The following is a 27,872-nucleotide window of genomic DNA, read 5'->3' on the forward strand; positions in this document are numbered from 1 at the left end:
TATTTTGTGTTCACACTGAATGGCAATGTCCTTGTAATAAGAAAGATTCTATTTTGAAATATGGTATGTGAACATGTTCTTAAAAGCAGTCTTGACAGGCGTGTATAAAACTATTTTTTAATTCAGGTAGTTATATAATTTGAAATAGTGCTTGTTACAATTGCTTCAGTGTGGTTTAGAATTTGTCTTTATGAATCTTTCTGATCTTTTCCAAAAGAAATGGGAATAATTCATTTCTTTCCTTACACCAAAATATATACAAGAGGGTGAAAGAGATCCCTCTCCCAGATTTGAATTTGGATTTTCTTCATCCCAAGCCAATGTAATAACTGGGCCACTTGTAGCTTAAATTTCTTCTTTAATTTTATTTTTAATTGCTCTAATGAAATAAGATGTTTCAAAAAAATAATTGGTTTTTGAACAGTTCTAATTGTTAGATATTCATAATGAATGTTTGTCTTGTGTCTCCCCACCTGCCTTTTGCACTTGCCGGCCTATGGAGAGTTCGTGTTGTGGGATGAACACTGAAATAGTCCTGCAGGGTTTGTACTCGCTGTTACAGCAGTTTGTGCATAGCTGGGTCTCACCATCTGTTGGTCAAAAAGGGATGGATGGGGTGAAAGGGGTCTGCCTTGCTCTGATGCAAGATGAGCTCCATCTTCTCTGTCATCAGACTGCAGTGTTATCCACAGTATTTCATGCATATAGTTAAACTGTGTCTTCTGGCTCTGAAATAAGGCAATATTCTTAGTAAGTCTTGAAGAGCTGCGATTTACTTTTCTTGACTAGTTGATGTTTAAAAACCATCTTAAGGAACCTTAGTATCTCAGTAAGTTTAATACTAGAAAGGATACACCTTTACAATATTGCTTCATGCTGCTAGTACATTCAGTATTTTTCTATACTTTTTAAAAAACCACATTATTTGCACTTGTGAGGGATAATTATTTCACAAACAGAACAACACCCTTACTTAAGATCACAGCTAGCTCATGCTAACATAGCTGTACGGGGACTAAAACACGAGCCTCTGTACGTAAAAGTCACTGTTGGCAAATTCTGAAACAACTTCTGTACTCTTCTACGGCCCACAACAAAAAGCCAGCAGCCCCTGCCCCGGGTTGGTTTCGGCAGCGGTGTGCAGACAGCGGTGTGTCCCCCCTCCGCCGGGCCCAGCCCTCGGCGGGAGCAGCGAGGCGGGCCCAGCAGCCCTGCCCGGCCGCTGAGCGGCACCGCTGCGGCCGCTCCGCGCCGAGCCGCCCCTGGTGCCGCCACCTGGCGGAACAGCGCCCGCTTCCGACCGCCGGCCGCCTCGGCCCGGCGCCGGCACCTCCCTCACGGCGGCCGGCACCTCCCTCACGGCGGCCGGCACCTCCCTCACGGCGGCCGGCACCTCCCTCACGGCGGCCGGCACCTCCCTCACGGCGGCCGGCACCTCCCTCACGGCGGCCGGCACCTCCCTCACGGCGGCCGGCACCTCCCTCACGGCGGCCGGCACCTCCCTCACGGCGGCCGGCACCTCCCTCACGGCGGCCGGCACCTCCCTCACGGCGGCCGCAGCCCTGGCCCCGCCCCTCCCGGCGGCGGTGGGCGGTGCCCCGGCGGCGGGCGCAGGCGCGGAGCGGGCCGGCGGCGCCGCGTTCTCGCGAGGCGGAGCGCGAGGCGTCGTGCTGCGGTCGGGGCCGGCCGCGGGGGCGCGGGCCGGTCTGAGGTGAGGCGGCGGCAGTGGCGGGTGTGGGGGACGTGCCGTGCGGCGGTGGGAGGCGGGTGCTGAGGGAGGGTGCACGCCGCCGGGCTGGGCTGGGCCGGGCCGGCTGGGCACGGGGGGCGGGCCTGACCTTGCCCGCGGCCGCCGGCCGCGGGGTCGGTCGCGGTGTGTGTAACGGTGCGGCGGCCTCGCGTGAGGCGGTTCGTGCCGTGGTGAGGGGGCGGGGTGAGCGCCGATGCCCGGGGCGGGCGTGACGGGGCTGCGGCGGGTTTCGGGGTGCGGGCAGAGACCCCCCCACACACCGTGCGGCCTTGCCCCGCGGCCGGTGGGCGCGAGGGGACGGGCTGAGCGGCGGCTGTAAGCGTGGGTGTTCCCCCGCACCTCTGCTCCACGGCCGCTCATTCGCTGTCAGTCCTGGATATTTACTTAAACCGACTTTTAATTCAGTTTCTATATTTGTGCTCCAGCAACGTATCTGTACTTGCATTCACCGTAATATATAGCCAGTGTAGTTTTGTCTTACAGATGCTTGCTGGTTTTGCTTTAGAGACTTGATGTAAAAAAACCTGGTGTACAGAAGCCATGGGTTTGTCTGCGTCCTCCCCGGCTGCTGCTGGTCAGTCGCCAAATGCATCCAAGCAACACCAGACGGCGTCTCCACCTTCAGAATGTCCTATGCATCAGGAAAAAATGAGCGGTAATCATTCTTGAAACTTAAATTAAATAAACTCTTTACACGGAAAACAGATTGAAAAATATTTTTTGGGAAAAAAAAATATGATTATACAAATGAAAACTTGAGTTTTTCCTTTAGCAAAAATTGCTCTTAAGTGACTTCATGAAAAGGAGTCAGTTGTTCACCAGAACAGCATGCAAGCTGCTTTGTCTTGCTGTAGAGACAGTAGGTGCTTGCTGTAGAACCTGTGGGTTGCTCCTGATTGTCACGTTTCACAGGGGTCCTGCAGATCTATTCCCATTGAGTGGTACACCGACAGAGGGTCAGGGAGGTGCCGGGCCCTCCCCAGAGAGAGTAACTGGGAGCAGGTGGTTGTCGCTAGAGAACATGCATCTGGAAAAGGGCAGCAGAAGGTCAAATAAGATGAATGGAGGAGGAGGACATCAGCTCTTCTGTTGACACAATCAACACGTGTTGGATTAACGTTGCTGTGGAAATCTTAAGTACAAACAGTTCAGTATAGGGGCCAGCATGGTGTGGGGAATGAGCATTCGAGGACTACATAAGAAGCTGAGATCTTACCATGGTACTGGGTCCTAAAATGCAGGAAAGATAACAGTTAAAACTGTTGCAAAGCTCAGAAGAAAAAGCAAAATACCATTTTGTGTTTACATGAGCATTCAGTTGGCTGTTTTCCATTTCCTGTCACATCTTTAGAGTTTTCATTTTGTAGCAAAATACATACTATTTTTTTCCTGTGTTTCAGGTTGTCCAATGCACATGAACGCTCCTGATCACAGAACTGAGAACACAGATGATGTTCCTGCACATCAAGAAAGAGCGTATGAATTTGTAGCGTGTCCGGTGAAGTCTGGTGCATTTCAAGTGAAAGATGACATAGATCCTAGCAATATGGTAACTTTTGCTTATTTTGGATGCTTTTTTCAGTCATGTTTCTTCTGAAATACTATCCACAACGATGTAAACAGTGACACTGTCTAAGGTGGAAACTTCAGCAAATAACGTTATTTTAAATTTTTAACACTTTTTTCTCATTTTGTGTGCAAATATTTGTATAAAACCAAGTTATATCTTATTTAACATTCTCTTCTTCAAATTTACATCTCTTTGATAAAAGGTGGTTTTCTAGTTTGTAAATATCTTTTGCTGTCTATTTCTGTTTGGTAGTGACGTGCATGGTTTTTATGCTGAATTAGTGGCGTTTAGGTTCTGTGTAATAGCAGTATGAGTAAGTTCTGATTCAGGTCTCCAAGATTTCTTTTGATTTACAAAAAGCATTGCTTTTTTGAAAGTTGAAGTTTAGGCAAAATGGTTACTTTAGTCTTCAGACGACAAGCTTGTGCAGAGTTCTACGACAGAAGAGAAAGATAATTTTTGGTGGATTTAAATAAAGGCTGAACTTCTTGATCTTTGTAGCAGCTGATTGATAATGCTTTGATTTTTCTCAAACATCGTAACAAAAAATTTTCATACTCTAGCTTGTTGTTGATTCTCCTTGTTTTGTAGATGCCTCCTCCTAATCAGCAGCCATCTCCAGATCAGCCATTTCCACTGTCAACTGTTAGAGAAGAATCTTCCATTCCTAGAGCACATTCTGACAAGAAATGGGTCTACCCGTCAGAGCAAATGTTCTGGAATGCTATGCTAAGGAAAGGGTAAATACACTGTGAATTATCAGATGGAGTCTGTGAGCCTGAAATTCATGAAGTAATATCATTAGTTATTATTCATGGGTATTATTTAAGAGTTTGTGGACACTAAGCAGTAAATAATTAACTAGCTCTTTTAAAAATAACTGGTTTTATAAACAGCTTTATTTTAAAGGGTGAGCTGGCCTCAAAGGCCCTCTCTAGTGATCAGGAAGATGGTAGGGAATGTCAGGCAGGTGCCACTACCTCAGAAAATTTTCTTGAAAGTCAGTGCATAGGCATAGACAAACTTTGCATGATTGCCAGCTTTCAAACTCAGTTGGCTCCATGCTAATCCTGTAAACTGATGATAAAAGTTCTATGATTGTGAGAACATCTATCTTGACTTCGCAGAATTGCTAAAAATGTGAAAATTGTTTGACAAGATGTTTTCAGTCTACAGAAATTCAACGTAGGCAAGATCTAACTGAATGATAGCTGTCTCCTGTGGCCTAAAAAATCTTCTGTGCTGCCATTTCCTCATTCTTTTGTAATGATTTGGCATTCTCAAACAGATCAACTTTAAAGGCGGTTACTATTGAAACAGTAGTAATTATTTGTTCTGTGTATCAATATTGTTCTTAAGACGATATGTCATAAGCAGTCTATATCGAACACACACGTTCTGATCCTTTAAACACTTAAATGTGTTCAAAGTTGTGCCTGTTGAAGAGGAAGCATGTGTGTAGTCGTAGTACAGGGTCAGAGAGATGAAAGGCCTTTCTAAATGTATGCAGAATGTATTGAATACAGGACTTCGTGCATTAGGAATGCAAGTGGGATTTTTCCTAAGCATTTTTATGAATACTGTGGATGTGCTGATGTTTTCACACTCTGCTAACTTTCTGATCCAGTTAAGGTGTTAATCTAGCTAACTGGAGTTTGTGGGTCTCTATGATGATAACTTCAATAACTACACTTTTACACAGAAAATGAAGTAGTTCTCAAGATTGTTAAGCAGATGAGCCAGAAGTTTCCATAGTTGCTTTGTGTCTTTGCATAAAACCTTACATCTCTAGATTCAAAGCCCATCAGATAAATGAGGAAGGTGGAGTAGTTGTTCTGTAACACTTGTAACCTGTTTTCAAATTCTTATTTTTTAGGTGGAGGTGGAAAGATGATGACATAACAGGTGAAGACATGACCAACATTATTAAGATTCACAACCAAAACAATGAGCAAGCTTGGAAGGAGATTTTGAAGTGGGAAGCTCTTCATGCTGTGTATGTACATATGAAACAAAAAGCAGATCCTTTTGTTTAGCTCTTGCTTCTGTAATTCTTTGAAAGTAGAATGTCTCTAGTTTTTGCAGAAATATTCTGGTGCTGATACGTCTCAAAAGTTATGGTCTTGTAGGAGCTTGCATTTTGATTAATACAGAGGAAGATTATCCAGAAGAGCTTAACTAAAACTGGATAATTATTATGTTGATAAAACTGATGAGCGTTTTGGTGGTGCATGTATAGTGTGGATTTGGAGAAATGAACTTCTTATTGTATCTATTTTGGAATTATTTAATTGGAATCTTTATGTTATGAAAAAGGTATGAGACGTAAACTTAGATTAAAAGTGACTGGTGTAAAACAACCTGTCACTTTTTAGGTCAGTATAGTCCCTGTTCCTAGAAGTTAGACATTCTGTATGTAGAAATTGTTCTTTGAAATTCCATGATCTTTGTTACACAGTAGTTTGGATCTTTCTGTAGGTTCTGTTCTTAAATGGTTTTCTGTTCTTTAATCTATTAAATCAGTGGATTAGATTTGCTGAGAACTGCTCTGTTGATAAGTTAGAACAATGGTGTGGAGCATATCAAAGGTACTTTATCGTATCTGCAGTAAGTGCTCTCAGAAATAGGGGGGGCTTTTCAAACCTTTTTAAAAAAAACTGGTTTAGATCGCTTGTAATTAATTTTTTACTGTTGCTCTTTATTCAATTTTTCTGTTACTAAAACAAATTAGCATAGTGGTTTAGTCACTTAAAATAAAACTGTTTTAAAAGGCAAAAACTATTTTCTATTTTAATTGTGTGCACAGGGAATGTCCATGTGGACCATCTCTGATGCGGTTTGGAGGCAAAGCAAAGGAGTATTCACCAAGAGCCAGAATACGTTCCTGGATGGGGTACGTGGGCAGGAAAGAAGGTGTTGCAGTGAGGTGGGAGGGTGGGGAGATGTGTCTGAAAGCATGATGTGGAATTAATTTTAAGGTGTTTCAGAACTGGCATTGCAAGTTACAATTACCAGAAGATAGAAGTACTGGTGGGGATCTTGTGGTAGTATCTGGATAAATAAATCTTCTTAAATAGGACTTCCACTCACCCTCCCAGGTTCATAATATCCATTAAAATATTTATATGGTCTATTATCTGTCTTTCCAGATATGAACTTCCCTTTGATAGACATGATTGGATTGTTGATCGATGTGGAAAAGAAGTGCGATACGTTATTGATTACTATGATGGTGGAGCAGTAGATAAGAACTACCAGTTCACTATCCTGGACGTTCGCCCTGCGTTTGACTCTCTCTCGGCTGTGTGGGACAGAATGAAGGTAGCTTGGTGGCGGTGGACTTCATAACTACTCCCATGGTGTGTAGTCAGAAAAATAAACCACTTTCCTCCTAGACTAAGGATAAGTGAATATTAGGACTTGAAATCAAAGTTCACTGCAACTGTCATTATTTTCATCATCACCACTGTTCTTTGGGGGTGAGAAGGGAGGATGAGGAAAACCATTGTTAAGTACACCAATGCTTTATGGTGTTTTGAATGAAATAATAAAGTTATAGTAGCAAAAACATGTATCTTAATTTTCTCAAGAGCTGGGAAATCTTTTCTTATTTTGTTACCTGTTCTGCGTAAACTTGCCGCCTTTTCATTTCATGACTCCAGTGCTGCACCGAATACATTAGGTCTTTGATTCTGACTGGAGTTTTAAGTGTTACTTAAAGTGAAAACTGGAAATTTCATGAACGATTTCATATAGTTACAGTCTTTAGATACTTAGGTGATGAATAAAGGGTAAAAGATTGGACTGTTTCAAACTGCATGTTTTATTAACTGTATAAAAACCATGTATTTGTTCTCACGTGAGCACTTTACCTGTTCAAATACATGCTTCCTCAGAAAACTTTAGTCAAAGTTTATTCTGTTAAAGGAAGTATAGTGTAGTATGAGTATTTTTAAAGGTATGTTAAGTTGAAAGGGAGAATATACTCATGCCTTAATCTGTAATTTATTTTTGAACAGAACAGAGACAGGAAGAGTGTCAATTGCTTTTGAAACAACATTTCTAGAAGGAGATAAAACTGATATGTAATAGCTATTTATTTGAGAATTTGAAAGGTTTGTTTTCTGATGTAAGAAAACTGTTGTTTTAGTATCTTCATGTCTTTAATGTGTGTCTTGCGTAATGCATTCAGGACAGAATTAAGCCTTATTTAAAGAAACCGTCATGCAGTGCATCTGTATTTTGCAGCTTGGCTTCATCATCTGTACCATAGCGTGTGGTTTTTATATAACACAGAATCGCACAAGGGTGTATGACTACGCAGTCATACACGTTTCTGCATAATGATTATTCTGAACCATATTACAGATGTGTATGTAACTTGGCTAAAAGGGTATCAAAAATGCCAAGAAATAAGGTTGATTTGAGCATTTTCTAAGAGTGATGCAAGTTAATGCCATGTGGCTTAAAGATTTAATTTATGTTTGTGCTTAATAAGGGAAACTAAGTTTTTTTAAGTTTTCCACTGTAATAGCTTTAAATTTGCATGGCTTGGTAAATTTCAGGTGCCACATGCCCTTAAATGTAAATTATTCCTCCCTTTCAGCATGTATTACTCTTGAGAATGAGTCCTCCATGCAAAACATTTGGGAATGGAAGGAGTAAGAGAGTATCACACTGTAGCTTCTCAAATGGGAGAAGCTTCCTTCATGAAACCTCACAACCTTAACTGGGAACCAGCTGTACACTGATTTTCTGAAAGTGGTTATTTTTAACTGACAAGGGAAGCTTTTTTTTTTTTTTTTTTTTCCCCTGAAGGGAAAACCTCCCAATGTTTCAGTCAAGTAACTTCCCATTTAGGAAAAAACTATTCAGGGAAGCATTCCATACTTCAAGGTACTAATGGAGTTGAATGGTTCCCACTTCAGAGCCAACTGTCCTGCATGGTAGGGATAAATATTACCCAGAAGTCCAGAATCCTAAGAGACAACCACGCTCTTACCCCTATCCGCTTTCCTCATTCCTTTTTCACCTTTTTAGTGATTCATATATATATATATATATATATATATATATATATATATATATAAAAATGAAAAACAGTCTGGGGGGAAAAAAAATCTCCATCTGAGTAGGCAATGTATATATGAGATGTATGAGCAGTGTGTGAGCTTATATGAAGCATATCTGATAATGAAAGAGCTGCTCCTCTGTTCTAACAGTAAAGACTGAGGCTCACTGCTTTTTGGGGTGGATTTTTTTTGTTGGTTGGTTTATACATTTGGTAACTTGATATATGCACAATTCTGTATTTCTCACAACTAAATACGGAAGAGGTACACCAATGTAGGGAGTGCTTCAGAAGCTTCAAAAGAACAAGTTTGCTTTGTTGATTTCAGAAGCGTGATGTTGAGAGCATTATGGAAATTGTAATTGCTGCTAAATCTGGTGAAAGGTGCCACATGCCACTTCATGCATTTACCTTCTTCTGTTATGTTCCATCTCATAGATTCAAAATTGTTCTTTTCTGTGCTACTGTTAATGAAATGTACTACTTTGTCATCAAACAAAAAAGAGAATCAAATAAATATACTTTTCTTAACTTTGGCATTTGGTGATCATATTTTTAACTGTAAGAATTATTAAGATGAGCTCTTGCATGTGTCATGAGATTATAGTCTCTTAGAACTAATCACTTCTTTGAATATGTACTACTCATTTATTTAGGTGAATACAGAACCAGAAACCAAGGACTAAATTCAAGTGTTTGCCAACCAAGCCAGCAGCTCAGAATTAAGAGCATATGACAACAAATATATTCATCCTGATTTTGGCTAACTTCTGTAGAGAAGAATGCAAGGAATTTTTTTTTTTTTTTTAAATAATCCTTGAAATGTAAATAAATCCTTTATTTCTAAGGCTTAAGGAAGTAAACATGGAGTTTTCTCTTTCAGGTTTGGGTTACTTTATGTATGGTGTCGACAGTTCACTATTTCTCAGAAGGTGGGTGTCAGAGTGAGTAGAATTCTAATGTAAGCTTGAAAAACAGTGATGTAAATTGATGGTTTTTTACCCTTTGGGAGGACATCTTAACTGTAAAAGTATTGCTTAGGCTAGTTTAAAGGTAATGTGTGTGTATGCATAAATACATTAAATACATTTATATCCTTTCTTTGTAAGTATAGAAGGGTATGGAGAATTTATGAAGCACAAAAAAGTGAAGGAGTATCCTGATGAGGCCCTTCCAGGGAATTTTGCAGCAGCATCAGGTTCCCAGTCCCAGTCAGGGTGAAACAGAAGTTCGGAACCCAGGATCTCAAACCAGGTTAACCTTGTGCACACGCAAAGGGGAAAATGTATACGCTGTCACTAAAGCAGGGCCACTTTTTAAATCAGTTGTGTATTTAGGTATCTAAAGTTCACCTATGTTCTGCTTTACTGTGTCAAAGCCCTGCTTGACCTATTGTGTTTGGCTCTCGCAGTTAAACCAAGTTAGGAGAGCTCTCCTGGTCTGCAGCTGAAGATGTGTCCTTCAAGGGTATTGCAGTGCTCAGAAACCGCAATCTCTGTGACTGAGGGATGGAAAAGGACTCTGGCGTAACACTCCAGCTGTAATCAGGCAGGTCTGGAGCCACGCATGTGTAGTCGAGAGTGGTACTGATCTTTATTTCCTGGAGCAGGAGACCGTTCTGCACTCCCAATACCTGGTTTTGGCCTCTTGCCGTTGTGTGGCTTCAGGCAGCCCGTGAGAGCCCTGCGGTTAGGGGGCCTGGCACCACGCAGCCCAGCGAGAGAGGCACCGAACATGGGGCTGCTGTGCCTGCAGCCCCTCCCTACTCAGTAACACTGGCCCAGTTCTCTGCTCTTCCGCAATATGGCCCCTTAGTATCTGGCCAACATGAGTGCCCTGTAATTAGGGAGTAATTCACAGCCTTGTCCTTCCAGGACACCGGGAGTCCCTGGCTATGTTTAATCATCTTCTGACGTTTTGCCCTTGCACTGTACTAGCAGGCAGTTTGGAAAGGGGAGATGTAGCTCCTCTGTCATGATTTATTTGTTTACTTATTTCCTTCTCCCCTAGAAACGACTTTGCTCCTCCCTTTCATACTATGTCAATTGTCCTAGCTTCAATCTCTTTAAGAATTTTTCAGCTAAGGCCCAGAATTTCTGCCCTGCTTTGTAGGAGAAAGAGACTGTTTTGCTGGTAAGAAGGTAGTGGTGTCCATTTTTGATTATTGCTATTTTTTATTGCCAAAGCAAAGTGTTCTGGATTACCATTTTTCAATTATGAAGTGAAAGAGGTATGCTAGTTTAGTGTGAAATGGGAAAACAATGCTGTCTAATGTTTACATAATATACTTACTATCAGGACTTTAATGTGCTCTGTAAATAATTACTTAATCCTGAATTATGATGATTATTGTTCTGCCTACAAAAGGTGTGAAAGTAGCAAAGAATCTCTTGGTGCTCTGAAAATGATCATAAATAGTCTGTCATCTTATGCACTCCCATTTTGTTCATTCAACTCTTATGTCCAAGTGTGGCGGAATAATAGCTAATGTGCCAAAGTTCAAAAGATGGAGGCACAGGGATACTAAGGTTGCTGTAGCTCGGCAGTTAAAAATGAAGCGAACTGGTAAACTAAGGAGCACTGCCTGGTTTTTGGACTCTTACTAAAAAGTGTTTTTTATGGGGGGTGGAAATGCCCCTTTCAGAAACACCACTCCTTTACTTTTTAGAGAGACCCATCCCCAACATTTACTAAATTAAATGACAGTTTAATCTGTTGTCTCCCTCTGCTTATGCCTGGAGGAAAATCCATGTAGTAAGATTCCACAAGCAGATGTACTTGATGTGGAAGATGAGCTTACTTTGAGGATAGAATATACTACTCATAATGCTAACTGTGCTTATGTCTTCAGCACCACACCCTTCCCTACCCACAAGTATCTTTACATATGTTCTTTAGCAATGCTGTGTATTTTTGCAGTTTTCTACAAATTTTTAGTAGGCAACTTCATGCATTTTTACTCTCACTGAAAAAAAAAGTGTTCTATTTATTATTCCATCTTACTTTGTGCAAGGTAAATTGTAGGCGAAGTTCTATATGCAGTGAATCAAGTAAGTATTGATTCTCTTGGCAATGGTAGTAATGGTAGGAACCTGTGGTCATACTAGATATGTCATTTTGTAAAAAGCATCCTTCTTAGTTTGTATTAGATGATTAATCACTTTTATGTGTATCTTCTTCAAGAAAAAATGGCTTGCCAAACTCCTAGAGAAAGAATCTTAAATTCTTTTATGACTGTGACAGTTGCATCTCTTTGGTGTTACTACTTGTATGTCAAATTGTATAAAACCTGTGGGCAGAGTACTAGTCTTGGCTCCAGACCTAAACGGGTGGCTTTGAGCATGTGTGAAATGATGTATTATTTACCAGTGAACCACTGATTCCAATGGCAGCTACTCACAAGACATGTCTGCATATTTGCAGCATGGGTACATATTTTTATGACTGGAGTCTGAATGAATCCAATTTTCAAAGCATAATGTAAATTTATTGGAAGTATTTGGATTGATATTAGTCCTCGTTAAAAAAATTTAAAAGAATAGTTTCTTTTGCTGACATTCCATGCTGACATGGCCTCTCTTATAAAACAAAAGCCATCCCATTTGTTTTCAGCGTATTATGGTAAAGAAACCCCATTAAAGACTAAGTAATGATTTTTGTTTTCCGATGTTTTGCCAATTTTGTGGTAACTACAGAAAGTTTTAGCTATTTTTCTAACATGCTCCTGCTGTTGGCTCCAGCTTCTGAAGACTGTGACCCCATAAACCTCCCATCTATAGAGATAGCTAATGCTTTAATTGATCATTAGTAGACTTTCAAAATGAGTTTCTATCTGCCAAAAGATTAAGTGTCTTCGGGAATTGACTTAGAGCAGTTTGATGCATGGAGGATAAACGCAAGTGCCTTTAAAAAACACTGCTAGACCACAAATCCTTGAAAAACTTATTTCTAAAATACTTAAAAGGAAAAATAATAAAAAAGATTTTTTTCTCTGGTTTGTTTGCTCTCAAATTAGAGAAGGCTTTTTTTTTTATATATATCAATGAGAATTCATTAGCTCATTTTCAAAAACCAAAGAGCAAAACCTCATAAAAATGTCAAATTTAACCTTAGAACAAACCATGCAAATTTTGGCAGCTTTAATCTGCAATGTAAATTTTTTGTTAAATTAATTTCTTCCAACTTTAAAAACCACATGCTTTGGGCCAAAAAAAACCATGAAAACTTTTCTACTAGCTGTACTTGAGAATACTGAGGAAAAACATCTCCATGTTTTATCACAATTTTTCACAATTACTGGGGTTGCTTCTCCTGTTTTCTTTAAACTCCTGCCTTTTAGCTTATTTGGAGTGATTTTTACAGGTTTTCATGTTGCTTTCTCTCTGCCATTTTTGTACAAGTCACTTTTGGGAAAACTTCTATCCTTGCAATAACACAGTTGCTACTGCAGAAATAATGGCTTCTTTCTTAGGTATCTGAAAAATCAGTGCTATTTAACTCAGTTAAGAACAGTTCTGGCTGCATTAGAGCTGTCAACATTGTTGTAGCAGAAATTATAGGAACTGCAGCTGTCCTACAGCAGTGCTGAAAGATGGATGTGATTCGTTGCATAGGCTAGTCATCACACTTAGCTGTGGTTATGGGTTCCTCGTTAGTGTTTGTCTTGTGACCCCAAAATGGGCAACTGCAATGATTTTTTGACTCTTTCTTGTGGTCCTTTAATGCCTTCTAGAGTACCTGCTTTTAGGACCACTTACCGTTGTGGCAGCTGGGATGGCAGGGTGGCTGGCATGGAAATGACGGTAAAAAGATGTACATGGATGTTCCAAATTGACTTTTTTTTTTTTTTTTCCCCAAATGTCTGTGTACTCCTTCTCTTTTTTGCCACTTGGGTTAGAGGAAAACAGGTCTAAATACAGTTTTATATATAAACACCAGTGGTTGTCGATGCAACACCTAATTGATAGGGGCCATAATTATAGTGAGTGGAAAGCAAAGGATACTACTTATTGCAAGTAACACTGGGAAGATTAATCTTACCTACGTATGAAAGGCTGCATTCTGTTTGCCTTGTCAGGCAAAGTGGAAAATACTGGTATCATCAGTGGAGTATCGATTTATGACAGGATGCTGGAGCTGGTTTAATATAGACTGACTAAAAAGCAAGATTTTTGTTTGAACTTTATTTGCCACATGTTGGTGGGAAAGCATCCATTTAGAGAAATGAATACAGTTAATGTTATTCTATCAAACACTGCAATGCTTAAAGAAATCATAAAAAGAAAAAAGAGGGAAAGTAAGATCTTTACTTCCAATTTAATAATAATGGAATATGAAGGCCAGATTGTCACTGTAGAAGTTCATTTCAAATTTAAATATTTAGCATTTTCACTAGTCTGCGAATACAAGAAAATTTATTACATTAAGATGGAATTTAGATCTTTGACATGAAGCTGATATTTTCATAGTGTGAAAAATATCAAGCTGACATTATACTGTCTCATTTGATGACTTCCAAATGTCAGAGTGCAGTAACTTATTCATAGGGACCTCAATGTCTTGTGATAGTGTCAATTTAAAAGACATTTACATGGACTTTTTTATTTAAACATGTAAAATGGAATATGCAAAGTGGATGAGGAGAAGGGGGAAAGACCAGGGGCAAGAAAGTTCTTAATAATAGAATGAGGCACTTTTAAGGCTAATTTCCACCGAAGCCTTCTGACAGCTGCACGGAGCAGTACCTGGCAGTACTTCTGACAGCTCCCGTCTTCTTTCCCTTCGCATTATTTCCCTCATTCCCAGTTCAGCACTCTCAAGTTTCTTGTTATTTCAACAGAATTTAGGGGACTAATAATAACGTGATATACTTTCCTGGAAAAGTAAACCACCCATCCCTTGCTTTTAAAAATTATTTTGTAATTATGGAAGATACTGAGTATTTCTTTTGAGACGACTCTACCTAGGAGTTAATGATACCATCTGCCGTAGAAGACCTCAGTCAGATAGCTGTTGATGGGATTGTGAAGCCACAACAGTCGAATACAAGCAGCATAGATTTATATTCTAGTAAAACTTTCTGTATGAGTCTGTGTGGCTGCGCTTCAGTTGACTATCTACACCCTGAGGACGACCAGGTTACTCCTTTCTGCGGGTCAGAGACCGCCACGCACAGTCGCAACAGGGGCAGAGCGGGCCGCTGCGGCGGGCGGCCATTTTGTTCGGCGCCGAGGGAGAGACAGGCTCCCGCCACCGGTGCTGCCCCTCGCTGCCTCGGAGGCTGCCGGGCGGCTCATCACCGCGCCTGCCCGAACCGAGGGGCAGCGCCGGGCGAGGCGGCCGCAGGGGCAGGGCTGGAGGGGCAGCGCCGGGCGAGGCGGCGGCACCACCGGCACCCTCCCTCAGGCGCGGGACCGGGGGGGGCGGCGGCGGCGACCCCTGCCGGCGGCCGCCGGCAGGGGTCGCTGCCGCCCCCCCGTCCCGCGCCACCAGCCGCGGCCATGTCGGAGCTGGCGCTGGAGGAGCTCTCGGCTCTCGCCGCCATCTACTGCGAGCCGGACGCCTGCGAGGTGCTGGCGGTTTCAGGTGAAGGCGCCCGCGCTCCTCTGCCGAGAGCCGCGGCTCGTCCCGCTCGGCAGGGTCTCCCCGCGTTGCCCAGGCGAGGCCCGGGGGCGGCGGTGGCAGCGCCTCAGCCGGGGATCCTCCCGCTGCCCAGCACCGGCTCGGCCCCGGTACCCCCGGCCCGGCCCCGAGAGGCGGCGCTCCGGGACCGCTCACGGCGGGGGCTCTGCCCAGCGGAGAGGCGCCGGCTTAACCCCTGCTGTTAGCAGCGAAGATGGGTGCCTTCTCGCCTGTCCCAGTCCTGCCGTGTGTCTTTTCTGCCGGCCTCTTAGTAGAGGACAAAGCCTAGCGGGTCCTGCTCGTTTATAATTAACGACCTTCTTAATTCCAGCTGTTTGCGGGGCGTGCAGAAACTTGCAGTAGGCAAAGGGCAGCAGTGGGGAGGGGCAGGCTGCTGTTTAGGTAAATAAGCAGTTGCATCTCATACATGTACCAAAACCAGCTATTTTTCCTGTAATACTTAATAAGGGTGCAGCTGTTGCTATGCATGAAAAGCCTTGGGTCATCTCTGGTTTTTTTCTGGGGGTAAGGTAATAATCTGGGCCTTATAATGTGCCAAATGTTCTCCAACTTCAGTAATTAGCGTTTGGTTGTAGGTTTTGCAGGGCACTAACGCTAATCTTTCATGTTTTCTGCGGGTGGGAAGGTGAGAAGGTTTGTAGTGCTTGCTCCCATCAACTGCTGGATGCTGTAGGCTAGGAATGCAATTAAGTGTAGACACCTTTACTCCGCATTTTCTGCACCAGCTATGGTGGCCGCTGATCAGAACATAATTTTAAGAGATTACTTTTATCAGTCTGTGCCATCACAGTGCTGCGAAGACGCCCCTTCAGCGAGGGAAAATAAACCTCAGTTCAGTGTACAACAGCGGTTACTATCAGGATTAAAGAGTCAGGTGGGCAAGTGTTGCATGTCTGTTCAGATCCAGAGTGTAAGTAAATTTTGCTTAGTGCCCCACAGAGGTGACAGCTCTCCTATATATTTGTTGGAGAGATATATATATGTATATACACACACACACACACACAGAGAATACACATGTATTCTCTACTACTGTCCCCTGGTATCTTGGGAACTATTGCAGCATGCTGCCCGGCTTCCCAGCAGAGCGATGGACAGCAAGCAGCTTCCTGCTGGTTGGACTGCAGTAAAGTTCTGGAGAATGTTGTTAAACGTGGATCCAGTGGCCTGCCATCAGATTTTGTCTGTATATGTATTCAGCCCAAAAGAACTGGGATTGGTAAGGAAATGCTTTTTACTGTGAGGGTGACCGAGCACTGGAACAGATTGCCCAGAGAGGTTGTGGAGTCTTCAGCTTTGGAGATACTCAAAAGCCATCTGGACGTTGCCCTGGGCAGCCTGCTGTAGGTGGCCCTGCTTGAGCGGGGAGGTTGGACAAGATGACCTCCAGAGGTCCCTGCCAACCTCAATCATTCTGTGATTCTGTGAAAATAAGTTTGTGCTGCTTTGGTATGAAATTACATGTGGCTGCTCTTGAGTGACTCACTTTAACTAAAAAGTTACCAAGAAATTAACTGAATAAACCTCAGACTTTTATTTGAAAGTAGTTGTTGAAATAGATTCACACAGAACAGCGAGTGGTTATTTGAAAAGAGGACTTTGTGTGTAGACAGCCTCAGAGGGATGAAGGACATTAGTGTCTGCATGGAGCACAATTAACTGGGGTAATCTAAAAGCAGAAATGTTTTGTGTCTAGATCTGCATGACACACCACTTGCTCCAGTATAGGCAGGTAATTCTGTGATTTTATTTTGGTATTTAGAGCTGTATTTTTAAAATGTGATTGATGAAATGTTTTGACTGAGTTTTATTTTCTCAAAGTCAAAAAGTTCAGGAATGTTATTTCAGGCATAGTTTGAAAATACAGTATCCAGGCTTAACAGATGTTTGTTTTAAAAAACGTGAACGTATCTGAACGTTGCATATGCACGTCTGTTCCTCCAAATCTGTTACAGAGATATACGCACGTCCTTCTCTGTGCTTCATATACGGAAAAATGATTTTGTGTTTATAAGTTACCAGGATGTAAAAGGCTCAAAACTTTCCTGGAACATGAAGTGAAGTGCCACAAGTGCACAACGGGAACAGGCCATTATATTTATATTGATGTTACATGACCTTGCAGGGCCTTTAGCCAGGCTGTGTTCATGTTACATTAGGATCATGCATATCTGGTTGATTTCTATCTTTTTCTGCTGGAATTGAAAAGATTATTTACAACAATGATTATTAGTAGTTTTCTTACTTTGGGAATTTACTTCTCTTTTTCTGTTGGAGCTATGAAATCCTTTACTTTGTATACAATTAACTTTTGCTGTATTCATTAGCTTGTATTTGCTTTGTCTCTTCAAACCATATACATTGTCATTGACAAACAGTGCACAGAAGTAACTTCCAGTAAGACTGTTATGCTATCTCTAATACATTAAGAGTAATTTGCGTGTAGATTCTCAGGATCAAAAAGGAGGCCATTGGGGTTTTATGGTTTTGAGGAATGTAAGAAAATGCTTTTGCAGCTCTCTTGGTATGCTAAAAACTTTGACTTTCTGGAATTTAACAACGAAGTATTCAGAATGTAAAATACGTTTTTACCAAAACCAATGTGTTGATGAATTTAAATAAACTAATTACAGCATATCTTTTGTATCTTACATATCTATTTACAAAGATTAGTGTTACAGATAGAAATCCATAATTTTCTTGTTAATCTGTTCTCTTCTGGTTTGCTCACCAAGATTGCTATAAAAATATATTTATATATTCTAAGCTTGTACATTAGTAGGTGCCATTTTCTGAATTTAAAAATAGTCTGCATGTGTTGCATAAAATGCCTTTGGGCAGGAGAGGAGGGGGATATCTGTCTGGTTGACATGGAACATAAGAAAAAATCTGAAGTATGCTAGAGATAAATGCAGCTATAGGGGAAAATGAGTTAAAATGTATTGAGTTTAGTCTTATTAGCACATTAAATGCCAGCAGAACGTCATACCCAACCTTTTATTTTAGAAATAATCACCATTTTGCTGTGAAGACAACTCAGACCTTGTAGCATGTGCAAACAAAGGAAATATTTCTTTAGAGCCTCGTTACGCAGGGCAACGGTGATTTGCTCTTTGTTCTGCCAGCTGTCTGCAACGCTGGTGCAGAAAATGGACGCTGGAATGTTTAAATAAACTTTAGACGCTGTAGCCCCACAAACGTTTTGAACTGATTCTCCTTTTTAAAAGTAAGTCTGAAGCAGATGTAAATGAGCATGGCTGGGCTTTCCGCGATGGCTCAGGGTGATACACCTTGGGATGTGATGCTGCGCTGCTTCCTTTGGATTAGTTCATCATCACAGGGAAAGGTGTGAGATTGTTGCAGGCTTAAGAATATGATCACTGCAGCAGGAGGCCCTTGCCGAAGGGGCAAGGTTGGCCTGTCTGTTTATCCCTCAGTTACTTCTGAGTTGGTGAGATCTGTTATGACAAGCTAGTGAAAAAATCCTAGGAGGATTATCAGAAAGGTAACATGTTTTTCTGTCACTGTAATTAAGCTGGCAATAGAGTAGTATTCTTCAGCTCATTTATAGGCTGTGCATTTTAAAATTTCTTGGCAACATAGTTTAAAATAAAGTGATTCACGGGCAGGAATATAATAATGTTAGTACTGTTCAGCCAAATGCAGCTTGCTTTCAGCTGGCTGCGTACCTGGTGGGACTGCCCGGTGTAAGGGGCAGCTGGGAAGAGGTGGGTCAGCAGGCACTGTCTGTGTCGGTGCGATGCTCGGGTGTGTGCGGAGACCCTCCCTGATGGCCAAGAGGGTGCTGAGAGTCCCAGGAGGTACAGCACAGGCTTTCCTTCTTGTGTGTGTGGTTATGTGTACCGAGCCTAGCGTAATGGCAGAGGAGCTATCGTTGCTGGTGCCCTGTAAGAAATGTTTGTCAGGACAGCAGAAGACAGAGACTGGAATGGGAAGGCCTGAGTAGCATTAGGTACTGCCAGTGAGCGAGGGCTGCATGCTGCCAGATGGATGCTGTGGAGACTGGAGTCTCTTCCAAGGCTGGTGCGTTTCTGAGGAATAAAACCAGCCTTAAAAATAGTCTGGAACCTTTCAGAGGGTCTTAGAAGACTGGAGACCAACTTCTCTTGCCAGGGAATGAGGCTTTGACACGTAGTGCCTCTAAGTACGGGCATGGTTGGGTGTAATTTCATTTAATTCACTGGATTTGCATCCACTGCTTTAAGCACTGGATTTGACTCTGTTTAGGTAGTGATGGTTTGTGGATGTTTGGAGACGTCTTTATAGTAATGCTAGAGTTTGATTATTGAGTTTGGAGGGTTTGCTTATTTTATTTTGTGACTGCTCTGACCTAGAGAGTTCTTTGTATGACCCAGGAAGGAGGTTTGGAAACAAGCCTTTGGCTAAGCTCTCTAAAGTGCTTCTGTCTGTCCAAGTCGCTTTTAGGTTCTTTCACTTATTTAGTAGGGTTCAAATATAAAATCATAGAGAGCACTGAGGTTGGTTAGCAGCATCAGCAATACTAATCAAACATAATTCAGCTGACTGTCATGTAAAGGAAGGTAAGATAAGGTAGGGGGAGAAGAAGGCAAGTCACTTCAAAAGAGCTTCTCTGAAACTCAGCTCTGCTCTAATCTGCCTTTCAAATCTGGCTTCTCCTGCCCTCATAGAATGAATCAACTTGACATTTTAGCAATTTTTTAAAGAAAAGGGGTGAAGTGCTTAGAATGCATCAAAGGGGGTGAAGCAGAGAACATCTGAAGAAGATCATCTTTTATCTGATACCCTCTTTCTTCATGGCAGAGGAGCAAAAGTAGGTTAGGTCTTTGTCCCCGCTTTTCACTTTATGAAGTTCTGTATTTTTCTGTGAAACATGTTTTAGTCAAGAAGGTTTTATTGCAGGAATTACTGTACATAACTTTCATATTCAACATCTTTGATTATGTGATTTATCAGGAGGATGTGGTCTTTTGCCCTTCCTGCTACATACTGTACGTATCCTTTTCACTCTGAAAAGAATTCTATTCTAAAGTAGACCAACAACAGGTTTTGAGTAGATATGTAGATGTATACACATACATTTATATAACTATATACATATATATGTATGTGTGTAGTATCTAGAATCAGATGTTTTCATTATGTCAGTCCAACTGTTGTAAATGTAGAGAAGTTGGCAGAAAACAATTAAGCATATTTTCTCTGAAAGTTGTGGGGGACAAAGATCTGACTTTTTTATTTCCAAGTCTCTCTTCAGTGTGGAACTGCTTTTGAATGGTTGTCTTAAAAATTACTCAGTACAAGTCTATTTGCCTTGTGCTGGTGTTGATGTTAGGAGCCTTACAGATTTCTCTAGGAGCAAAGTTAGGGCAGTGTTGAGTCTGTCCAGAAAAGTCTCTATTTTCAGTTGTCCTTGCTGCTGCTATTGAGCTGTAGAAGCTGACTTATGTGTTTCTAAGAGAGACAATTCTTTATTGCTGGCTTGTCTAGACTTTGAAGGAGCCAAAAGGTGTGAATGCTTTTTAGAATGTGTTAATAACTTTCCTTCTAGTATGATATGGAAGTGTTTCATTTCAGGATTCCCTGCAAGTATAGCTTGAGCCATTGGTTGCAACCCCCCACCCCGCAAAAAACCACACACCCCTTCTTTTTTACAGAATGGCAGTCATTTGAGTTGAGCTGTTACAGAAAATAACATGACTTAAGAATATATATGTATTTCAACTTCAAGCAAACTATTAATGTTTATTTTTTGATACTTTCCAGAGACGCATGGAATCACATTTAGGATTCAAATCAGCGTGAAAGAACTGCTGGATACGGATGTACTTTTAAAGCTGTTATTTCATTTACCAGTCAATTATCCATCAACTCTACCAGATATTTCTGTTAACTCAGACCAGCTTACAAGGGCCCAATGTATGGATGTGAAAGATAAGTTACTTGAACAAGCAAAGAATCATCTTTCTGAACCCATGGTACACGATCTGATTCTTTGGATACAGCAGCATCTTAAATACGTCATTAAGGAATCAGCAACAGTTTGCAATGAAAAAACTACTTTGTCAAAAGGAACAAGTACAGAGGATGGTATCTGGATGCTCCTTTTGCATTTAGATCACATGAGAGCAAAGGCAAAATACGTCAAAACTGTGGAAAAATGGGCTACAGATCTAAGGCTGACTGGAAGACTGATGTTCATGGGCAAGATAATATTGATTCTTCTTCAGGGTGACAGGAGCAACATTAAGGTGCAGGAACAATGAATGTTGACTAGTTCTATCGATTTACCACTGAAATCTATGTGTCTGAATATTTTGTGTGTGTTTTTGTAAGAGTAACAATTTTGGAAGCAGATTGATCATTAGGACAGTAGAAAGGCCCAACAACTTTATTCTGTATTTAAGAAAAAGAAGGTATTCTATGAAAAAGAAACCAGTGATCCCTGTAGACCTGGGGCCTATATTGTTTTACTTCCCACTGTAATTATACCCCTGTATTCCCTGTGTTTCCTGACTGTAATAAGCCTCTTCAGTCATGTATTTCCCAATGCTCCAGAAAACAGAAAATTTGTGATGAGAAATTAATATTTCTATTTCATTACTGTCTCTTTCCTTGATTTAGAGATGCCTGGGCTTTGAACTTCATGTCTGTACCTATAAACTCCCTCTGCATTAGGCAGGTTTTTGTGGTGATATTGGAGGAGTATGTTTTGGCTTTTCAAACTCATGTTCTCTAGATCACTTAAGACTGCACTTAACTTCAAGCTGACGAATAAAAACAGTCATGCACGTCTTGGGATGGGCACTTTCAAAGTTTGGTTGCTGTGTTCTAGAAAAAATCTGTATGTTTCATACAGATTTTTGCATTTTACTAAACTTCAAAGATACTAGGTGACATTTAATATTTTGTTCTTTTTTGTCATTTAGGAGTACTTGATTCTTCAGAAAACTTCTAAGGTAGATGTGGACTCAAGCGGAAAGAAATGCAAAGAGAAAATGATTAGTGTACTGTGTGAGACAAAAGTACAGTCACAGCAGAAAAGGTATAATTTAGTACTGTTGTGGATAGAAAAGTAACAATCGATAATTACATTCTGACAAATCTAGGCATATTCATGAGTCTCCCTTTTACAATGTAGGTTTCAGATGTTTGAAGTCAAAGAATATTCAACGCTGGATGAGCTACAAAAGGAATTTGAAACTGCAGGACTTGCAACTCTTTTCTCTGACTTTGTGCCTCCTCTCTTAAAATAAAATTAAAAGAGAACTCTGGACTCTTTCACCAAAGCAGCAGTTGACTGCAGATGCTGAAGGAAGATAAAAGGACTAATTTGGCAAACAACGTTAAAGCTTTTCTGAAAAAAATTACCAGCAGTAGCCATCCTTTTGCAAGAAGGAGAAGGCAATTCATACATTAAGAATTGATAATTTTTTGACATTTATGTATTGATAACTTTTTCCAAGGAATGTGGAGTTAATTGTGATAATTGCATGGCGAGCATGAGAGATTGGGAAGAAATAATGTTAAAATAATAGTCTTCTAGTTAGACTCTGTTTTGCAATCCCCATTTTTCAATGTTTTCATTTTTATCTGTCATGGTAGTGTTTTTTCGTAACGGCCTGCTAGAAAGCATTATTAATTTTGCTTTGGAAGCTTATATGAAGATATTTCTATAAAAAGCATAGCAAACACATATTTGAATATGTGAGGACAGCATATACTTAATATCCCTTAGGTGTTCATCTGCTAACTTTTCCTTCTCCATTTATTTGACTATAAACGCTAGACTGTTGATTTAAAGAAAAAGCTTATGTCACTTGGGGCCTGAAAAAACTTAGAAATGTCTTTTTGAATGTTAGTTTTTATTCTAAAATGTATAAAAACACCCAAGTGGAGAATTTAAATAGATTAAAAAGCTAAGGTAAAGCCAATTGTAATATTTTCTGTGATAGTTTACAGATTCCTTTTTGCACTTTATCTGGTTTTACTGTCTGTGCATCTTTAGACATCTTGATTCAATTAAACTGTCAGAGCAGTATATATAAAGACTTCAGTCTTCTGTCTCTCAAGACTTCTGTCAAGTCTTCTGTCATTTGAGAAGCTGGTAAGTTATATCTCCCTATTAAAATTTCCATACCTTTAGCATTTTGTTTTGATTGGTCAGTGGCCCTGGCCAGCTTGTAAATTTTTTTTATCACTAGTCTGTGGTTTACTTCAGTATAATGTTACAAATTATATACATAATTTTTACAAATTAAGTTGTGCAAGTTCTGTTTGCCTGGGGAGAATCGGATACTTATTTCTTCTTATAATTATTAATGTCCTTTGGTTTCCACTTTACCTGCTACCATTCTCTAGCAAGACTAGATAAATTGTCCAGTAGAAAAAATTTTGAAGTTGTGAGTTTTTCAGTAACTAGCATTGCCATTTCAGTTAGTTTTAGCATGTAGCTAAACATGTCCTTTACTGCTCTCTAAAACTCACTCCCAGAAGCCAAACGTCTCATGTATTCTTTGCTAACTGAATAAATTTGATCAATTCAGTGTGAATTAATTTATCTCCATTGTACTGGGGGAAGACTGGTACAATTTGGTTAGTTCCTGTAGTGTGGTTTGGCAAATCATTATGTAAGACATTTTGATTTCCAGTTTCATACTCAGACCATGAGATCATACCTCTTAATGTACACTAGAAAAGCAACTAAAGCAAACTGTTAAGTTTTTTAGGTTTTACTGTTTGAGATATCAAATGCATAAAGGGTTGTAGACTATTTGAGAGTTTCTTAAGTTTTTAAGGAGTTTGGTAATTTTCCTAATACGGAGTGTCTCAAATACCTATGTTGCATGTTATTTTATATACCAAGGCTTATTTAATAAGACAGTAGCAAAAGCTCTTCTTAATGAGTCTTTCATGTGTAGCACATATAGTACTTCAGGCACGGTAGAAAGCAGACTGGGTTAAACAGGTTTTCCAAATCTGTTCTACGTTATTTTGAAATGGCTTCCTGAGAGAAAGGAAATCAAATTTTCTATCACTTTTAAGTGTATGCAGAGATGAATTTTTACTTTTATAAAGAATAAAAAAACAGAGGTATCTTTAAAATATTAAAATAACATGTATTTTAAATTATAGTTTTCAGAATTGAGCTATTCTCAGTTAAAATAGCTATGTTGAAAAATTGTGTGTCAGTGGAGTATAGTCTTGAAAAGATGCAGAGGCTCTCTTCTTATACTATGCGATAGATCTGACAAGTATCAAAGACAAGAAAAGGCCTATGCATGTACAGCATAAGAAAACGGAATCAGTATCTCTCTGCAAATCTAAATGTTGTAAAGTTTTGCCAGATGGATTTTGTGTCCTCAGACAGATCTTTAAAATACTCCACTTTTCTGAAAAGAGGATAAATAGTAAAGTACTTCAGCACAACCTATATCACAACCTTGTCCATTAAAGTCTAGTTGGGACCTTATCTAACACGCGTATAAATCAGTTGTATATGCTTTTTGTTGATTTTGGAAGTTGGGTTGAATAGCATACCTAATCATGTGATCTCAAATTGCATGTCACTGCAAAAAATAATTGAGGCGTACGGTTGTCGTGGTCTTCTTGCAAGATTAGATGCAGACTCTCCAACTTTTTCCTCCCTACTATAAAAGCTACTGTAATTAGCTGCATAAGAGAAGCTGTTTGTAGGGTCCGTGGTTGCCAGTTGCACTTGGATATAAACTCATGTATTTTCTTGAAAACTATTGCCTGATGCCTTCTTGGTTAACTGTTTGGTCAGAGCTATCATTCTGCAACAGCCAATTTAAAAAGTAAAAAAGTTAAAGAGCAAATGACAGTTGGGTAAGCTGCAGCTCTCTTCTGATCTGTGTTCATCTTGCCAAATGAAGTCGTTGTAAGCAGCTAGATGATTTCTGTATTTCAGGAGTTAGAAAAAGCAGTTTATACAATCAATTTTTATCATAGTTGAATTTGTTACTCACTAACTTACATTGGACAAATCAACGAGTCCAGTGTAGGAAAAGACTGCAGTTTTTTTGCTTGGATTGATGTACTTCAGGAGAATTACAAATCTGATCAGCTTGATACTGTTCAGGCAGCAGAGAACATGAAAACTAATGTCAGTCTGATTCTGTCAAAGCAAATACTTTTGCCTACCCATCAATCAGTCACTTATTTTGAAGGGTAGGAGGATATCTTGTGTTCAGACAAGTAAACAATATTTTTAAAGGTTGTTCTTTTGGAAGGATGTTGCAGCTGTCTGTTAACTGATGGTTTGTTTGCATTTATTGTAAAAAGAGATGGGCAAGCCTGTGAGCCCCTGGGGCACAAAAGTCATCAAAATGCATACTGTGGTGCATGTTCTGCCCTCCAAGGGAACTGAAGCAGACACAGAAGAACAAAATGCAGGGAAACAAAGTCAAAACTCCTGAGAATCATTAAAGAATGCATATCAGTGCGTAAAAAGTTAGTGAAGTGTATATAGCTATCAGAATCAGACAATTCAATTGCAAGGAAAAAGCAATCCACAAAGAAAAAATGGTTTAACAAATAAGAAACTAGCTTTCTTGTGAATATTGTAATATAAATAGTTCTTTGAACAGTGTGGTTAGTAAAGTGTTATTTCCTGCGGACATTCTTGTTTCTAAACAATTGCACACATGAAGCCTTTCTTACAGAAGAGACATTCATGATAGTGCTCTCCCAGGTGGGTTCCCCAATGCCTGATGTTGATTGTGCTTTCTGCATAAATCATTAAATTATCAATAGCATTTTTCTTCTCTGCTATCTGTTTTCATCAAAGTTGGAGGAACATGGTTTCTTTCAAGCTGTTAACCGCTCATTTTAATTGAAATGAGTTGAATTCAAAAGTTCTAGAATAATTTTGTAGTATAAATATGTGTGCTTCCATACAGACAGCACAGCCGCGTAAAGTTTCCTTTGAAAATCAGGCTAAAATGAAAGCTGTTGCGGTAGGACTGACTACTTGAAGAATCAGGTTTTTAGGACAAAACTGAGGTTTGACTGGTCTCTTTGAATCCCTTGGCTTATTAAGTGTGAAGAAAACAAAAAATGGGTTAAGAAAGAAAGGTACATAGAAAGAGGAGCAAAACCCCAAACCCAATGTCAGCCCTATTTGCACAGTCATTTTTGCATGAATACATTGCATCCAAAGCATCCATTCTAATCCTGAGGAGACATGCTCGATCCACGGAAGGGTGTGCTAAACTGCAGTTGAATTAACCGCAGTTGGGTGGGCATCTGCCAGTCGCTAGAAGAGGTGGCACTGGCTGTGTCAGGCAGGTTTGTTGGCAAATGGCATGTGTTCACTTTTTCTGCTCCTTTCATATGATTCATGAGCGTTGTTGGTCTGCATTTTCTGTTGTACGAGAAGAAGGATGGTCTGGTCTTCTGAGGACTTCTCTCTCATTACCCTTTGTGCGGCAAGTGTAAACTGAAGTAACCAGAAGGGCGACATGAGATTTTTTACTATTACATATAACATCAGGTCTTGCTGCATATGTATGCTACTACTTGGGCAGAGTAGTGATGCCTGTGGAAACAAGGACTTTGGAGTGCTAACAGATTAAATTGCTCAATTCTGCAAGAAATCAATTGTTCTACAGTTTTGTGTTTTAGCATTGTTACTGACCGTCATTATGACCAAGGTCTGTGGAGAAAACCATCTCTGTCTTGGGAGAGGGAGGAGCAGGAATAAAACTCCCTTCTTTTCTGTATTAATTTTTCAAGGCATTATTTATAGCATTTATATGTACTATTTATATTTAAGGGGTTTTATTATCACCTCTTGGAAAGAAACCTTTATGAGCAGCACATACTGTGAAGTAGCCTACTGTTCAGGAGAATAGCATGGCTTCAGGGGAAGTAATGCCAAGTTCAAGAGCAGGGAAACACTTTTAATGGGGGACATCATTAGTATTGGGAATTCACCATCTTTTTTTAATTATTCAGTCTTGTTAAGATTATAATTCTTGCACCTCGCCCCCCTTGCCATTTGTTATTTGCTGTTACAGGGAGGACAAGACACTGTAAGAACTCATAGATGAAAATCCTTGACATAATCAATTAAAAGATTGAAAGTAGATTTGATTGTTTTGTGAATAAGGCTAATTTTTGTGGTTTTGTAGTTCTAGCTCATTTTCCTATAAGACTGTTTCTTACTTCTTTATGAATGACCCACAAAACCCACTGAGATTAGTATAAATTATACTCAGAAGTACTGTAATGAGCTTAAAGAAACTTCATAGTGGAAAAATACTTTGTTTACATTGTTTCTTTTAAAAATAGTTTAATAAACCGTACATACGGATGATTTAAAATCTAGTGTCCCTTGATTTGTTCAGCTTTATCTGTGAAAATACAAACATAATCATATTATAGTTCCTTTGAAATAAGATGATGAAATGTTGCACACACTGTATTTCTGCCAGAGTTCGAGACTGAAATTGCTTATATTATGAAATAGTGCAATTGCTGGAATCAACTTTCATATATCTCATAGTAGCATTAAGCATTATCATCCTGTCTCTTTGTGCATAAGACATGCAACACTGGCAGCACTATGTTCTGGTTTTATAATTTATATGTATACTTAATTTTATATTATGCAAGAATTATGATTGTTTATATGCTTAATTATAGACATAAATGGAACTTGAAATGTAAATATGCTAATAGCATTTTGCAGTTATTGTTCTGTGCTATTTTCATATATTGACTTTTATATCAATATTAGTTTGTATTTCCAGCCTGAAAGTATTAACCTGCAGTAAAAAGAACTCTTCAGAGTGACAGAAAAATTTGCCTAAAAG

General features: G+C 40.0%; 2 protein-coding genes across 6 annotated transcripts; both read left to right on the forward strand.

The window, feature by feature from the left end:
- Nucleotides 1-1,594: 1,594 nt before the first annotated feature.
- HCCS (holocytochrome c synthase) lies at nt 1,595-9,323 on the forward strand. Of its 4 annotated transcripts, XM_074832553.1 has the most exons (8): nt 1,624-1,711; nt 2,234-2,405; nt 3,151-3,299; nt 3,912-4,060; nt 5,197-5,316; nt 6,127-6,213; nt 6,470-6,679; nt 9,275-9,323. In XM_074832553.1, exons 2-7 carry the CDS (start codon nt 2,291-2,293, stop codon nt 6,666-6,668), a joined length of 819 nt encoding a protein of 272 aa, XP_074688654.1. In that variant the 5' UTR covers nt 1,624-1,711; nt 2,234-2,290; the 3' UTR covers nt 6,669-6,679; nt 9,275-9,323. The 4 variants fall into 4 exon arrangements, with proteins under 4 accessions (XP_074688653.1, XP_074688654.1, XP_074688651.1 ...); XM_074832552.1 differs by lacking the exon at nt 9,275-9,323 and having other exon boundaries at nt 1,595-1,711; nt 2,256-2,405; nt 6,470-8,922; XM_074832550.1 differs by lacking the exon at nt 9,275-9,323 and having other exon boundaries at nt 6,470-8,922.
- On the forward strand, nt 9,291-27,380 carry RWDD3 (RWD domain containing 3). Of its 2 annotated transcripts, none has more exons than XM_074832556.1 (4): nt 9,291-9,323; nt 20,800-21,284; nt 21,963-22,078; nt 22,175-27,380. In XM_074832556.1, the coding sequence occupies exons 1-4, from the start codon at nt 9,293-9,295 to the stop codon at nt 22,287-22,289; spliced, it is 747 nt and encodes a 248-aa protein (XP_074688657.1). In that variant the 5' UTR covers nt 9,291-9,292; the 3' UTR covers nt 22,290-27,380. The 2 variants fall into 2 exon arrangements, with proteins under 2 accessions (XP_074688657.1, XP_074688656.1); XM_074832555.1 differs by lacking the exon at nt 9,291-9,323 and adding an exon at nt 14,841-14,976.
- Nucleotides 27,381-27,872: the final 492 nt, after the last annotated feature.

The sequence above is a fragment of the Strix aluco genome, chromosome 8, assembly GCF_031877795.1.
Source record: "Strix aluco isolate bStrAlu1 chromosome 8, bStrAlu1.hap1, whole genome shotgun sequence".
Lineage (NCBI taxonomy): Eukaryota > Metazoa > Chordata > Aves > Strigiformes > Strigidae > Strix > Strix aluco.

Coding starts and splice junctions, on each gene's coding strand:
- HCCS (XM_074832552.1), top strand. CDS start 2,291: ATGGGTTTGTCTGCGTCCTCCCCGGCTGCTGCTGGTCAGTCGCCAAAT. Junction 2,406..3,150: donor GCATCAGGAAAAAATGAGCG/GTAATCATTCTT, acceptor CCTGTGTTTCAG/GTTGTCCAATGCACATGAAC. Junction 5,317..6,126: donor TGGGAAGCTCTTCATGCTGT/GTATGTACATAT, acceptor TTGTGTGCACAG/GGAATGTCCATGTGGACCAT.
- RWDD3 (XM_074832555.1), top strand. CDS start 14,892: ATGTCGGAGCTGGCGCTGGAGGAGCTCTCGGCTCTCGCCGCCATCTAC. Junction 21,285..21,962: donor GTGACAGGAGCAACATTAAG/GTGCAGGAACAA, acceptor TTTGTCATTTAG/GAGTACTTGATTCTTCAGAA. Junction 22,079..22,174: donor GTACAGTCACAGCAGAAAAG/GTATAATTTAGT, acceptor TTTACAATGTAG/GTTTCAGATGTTTGAAGTCA.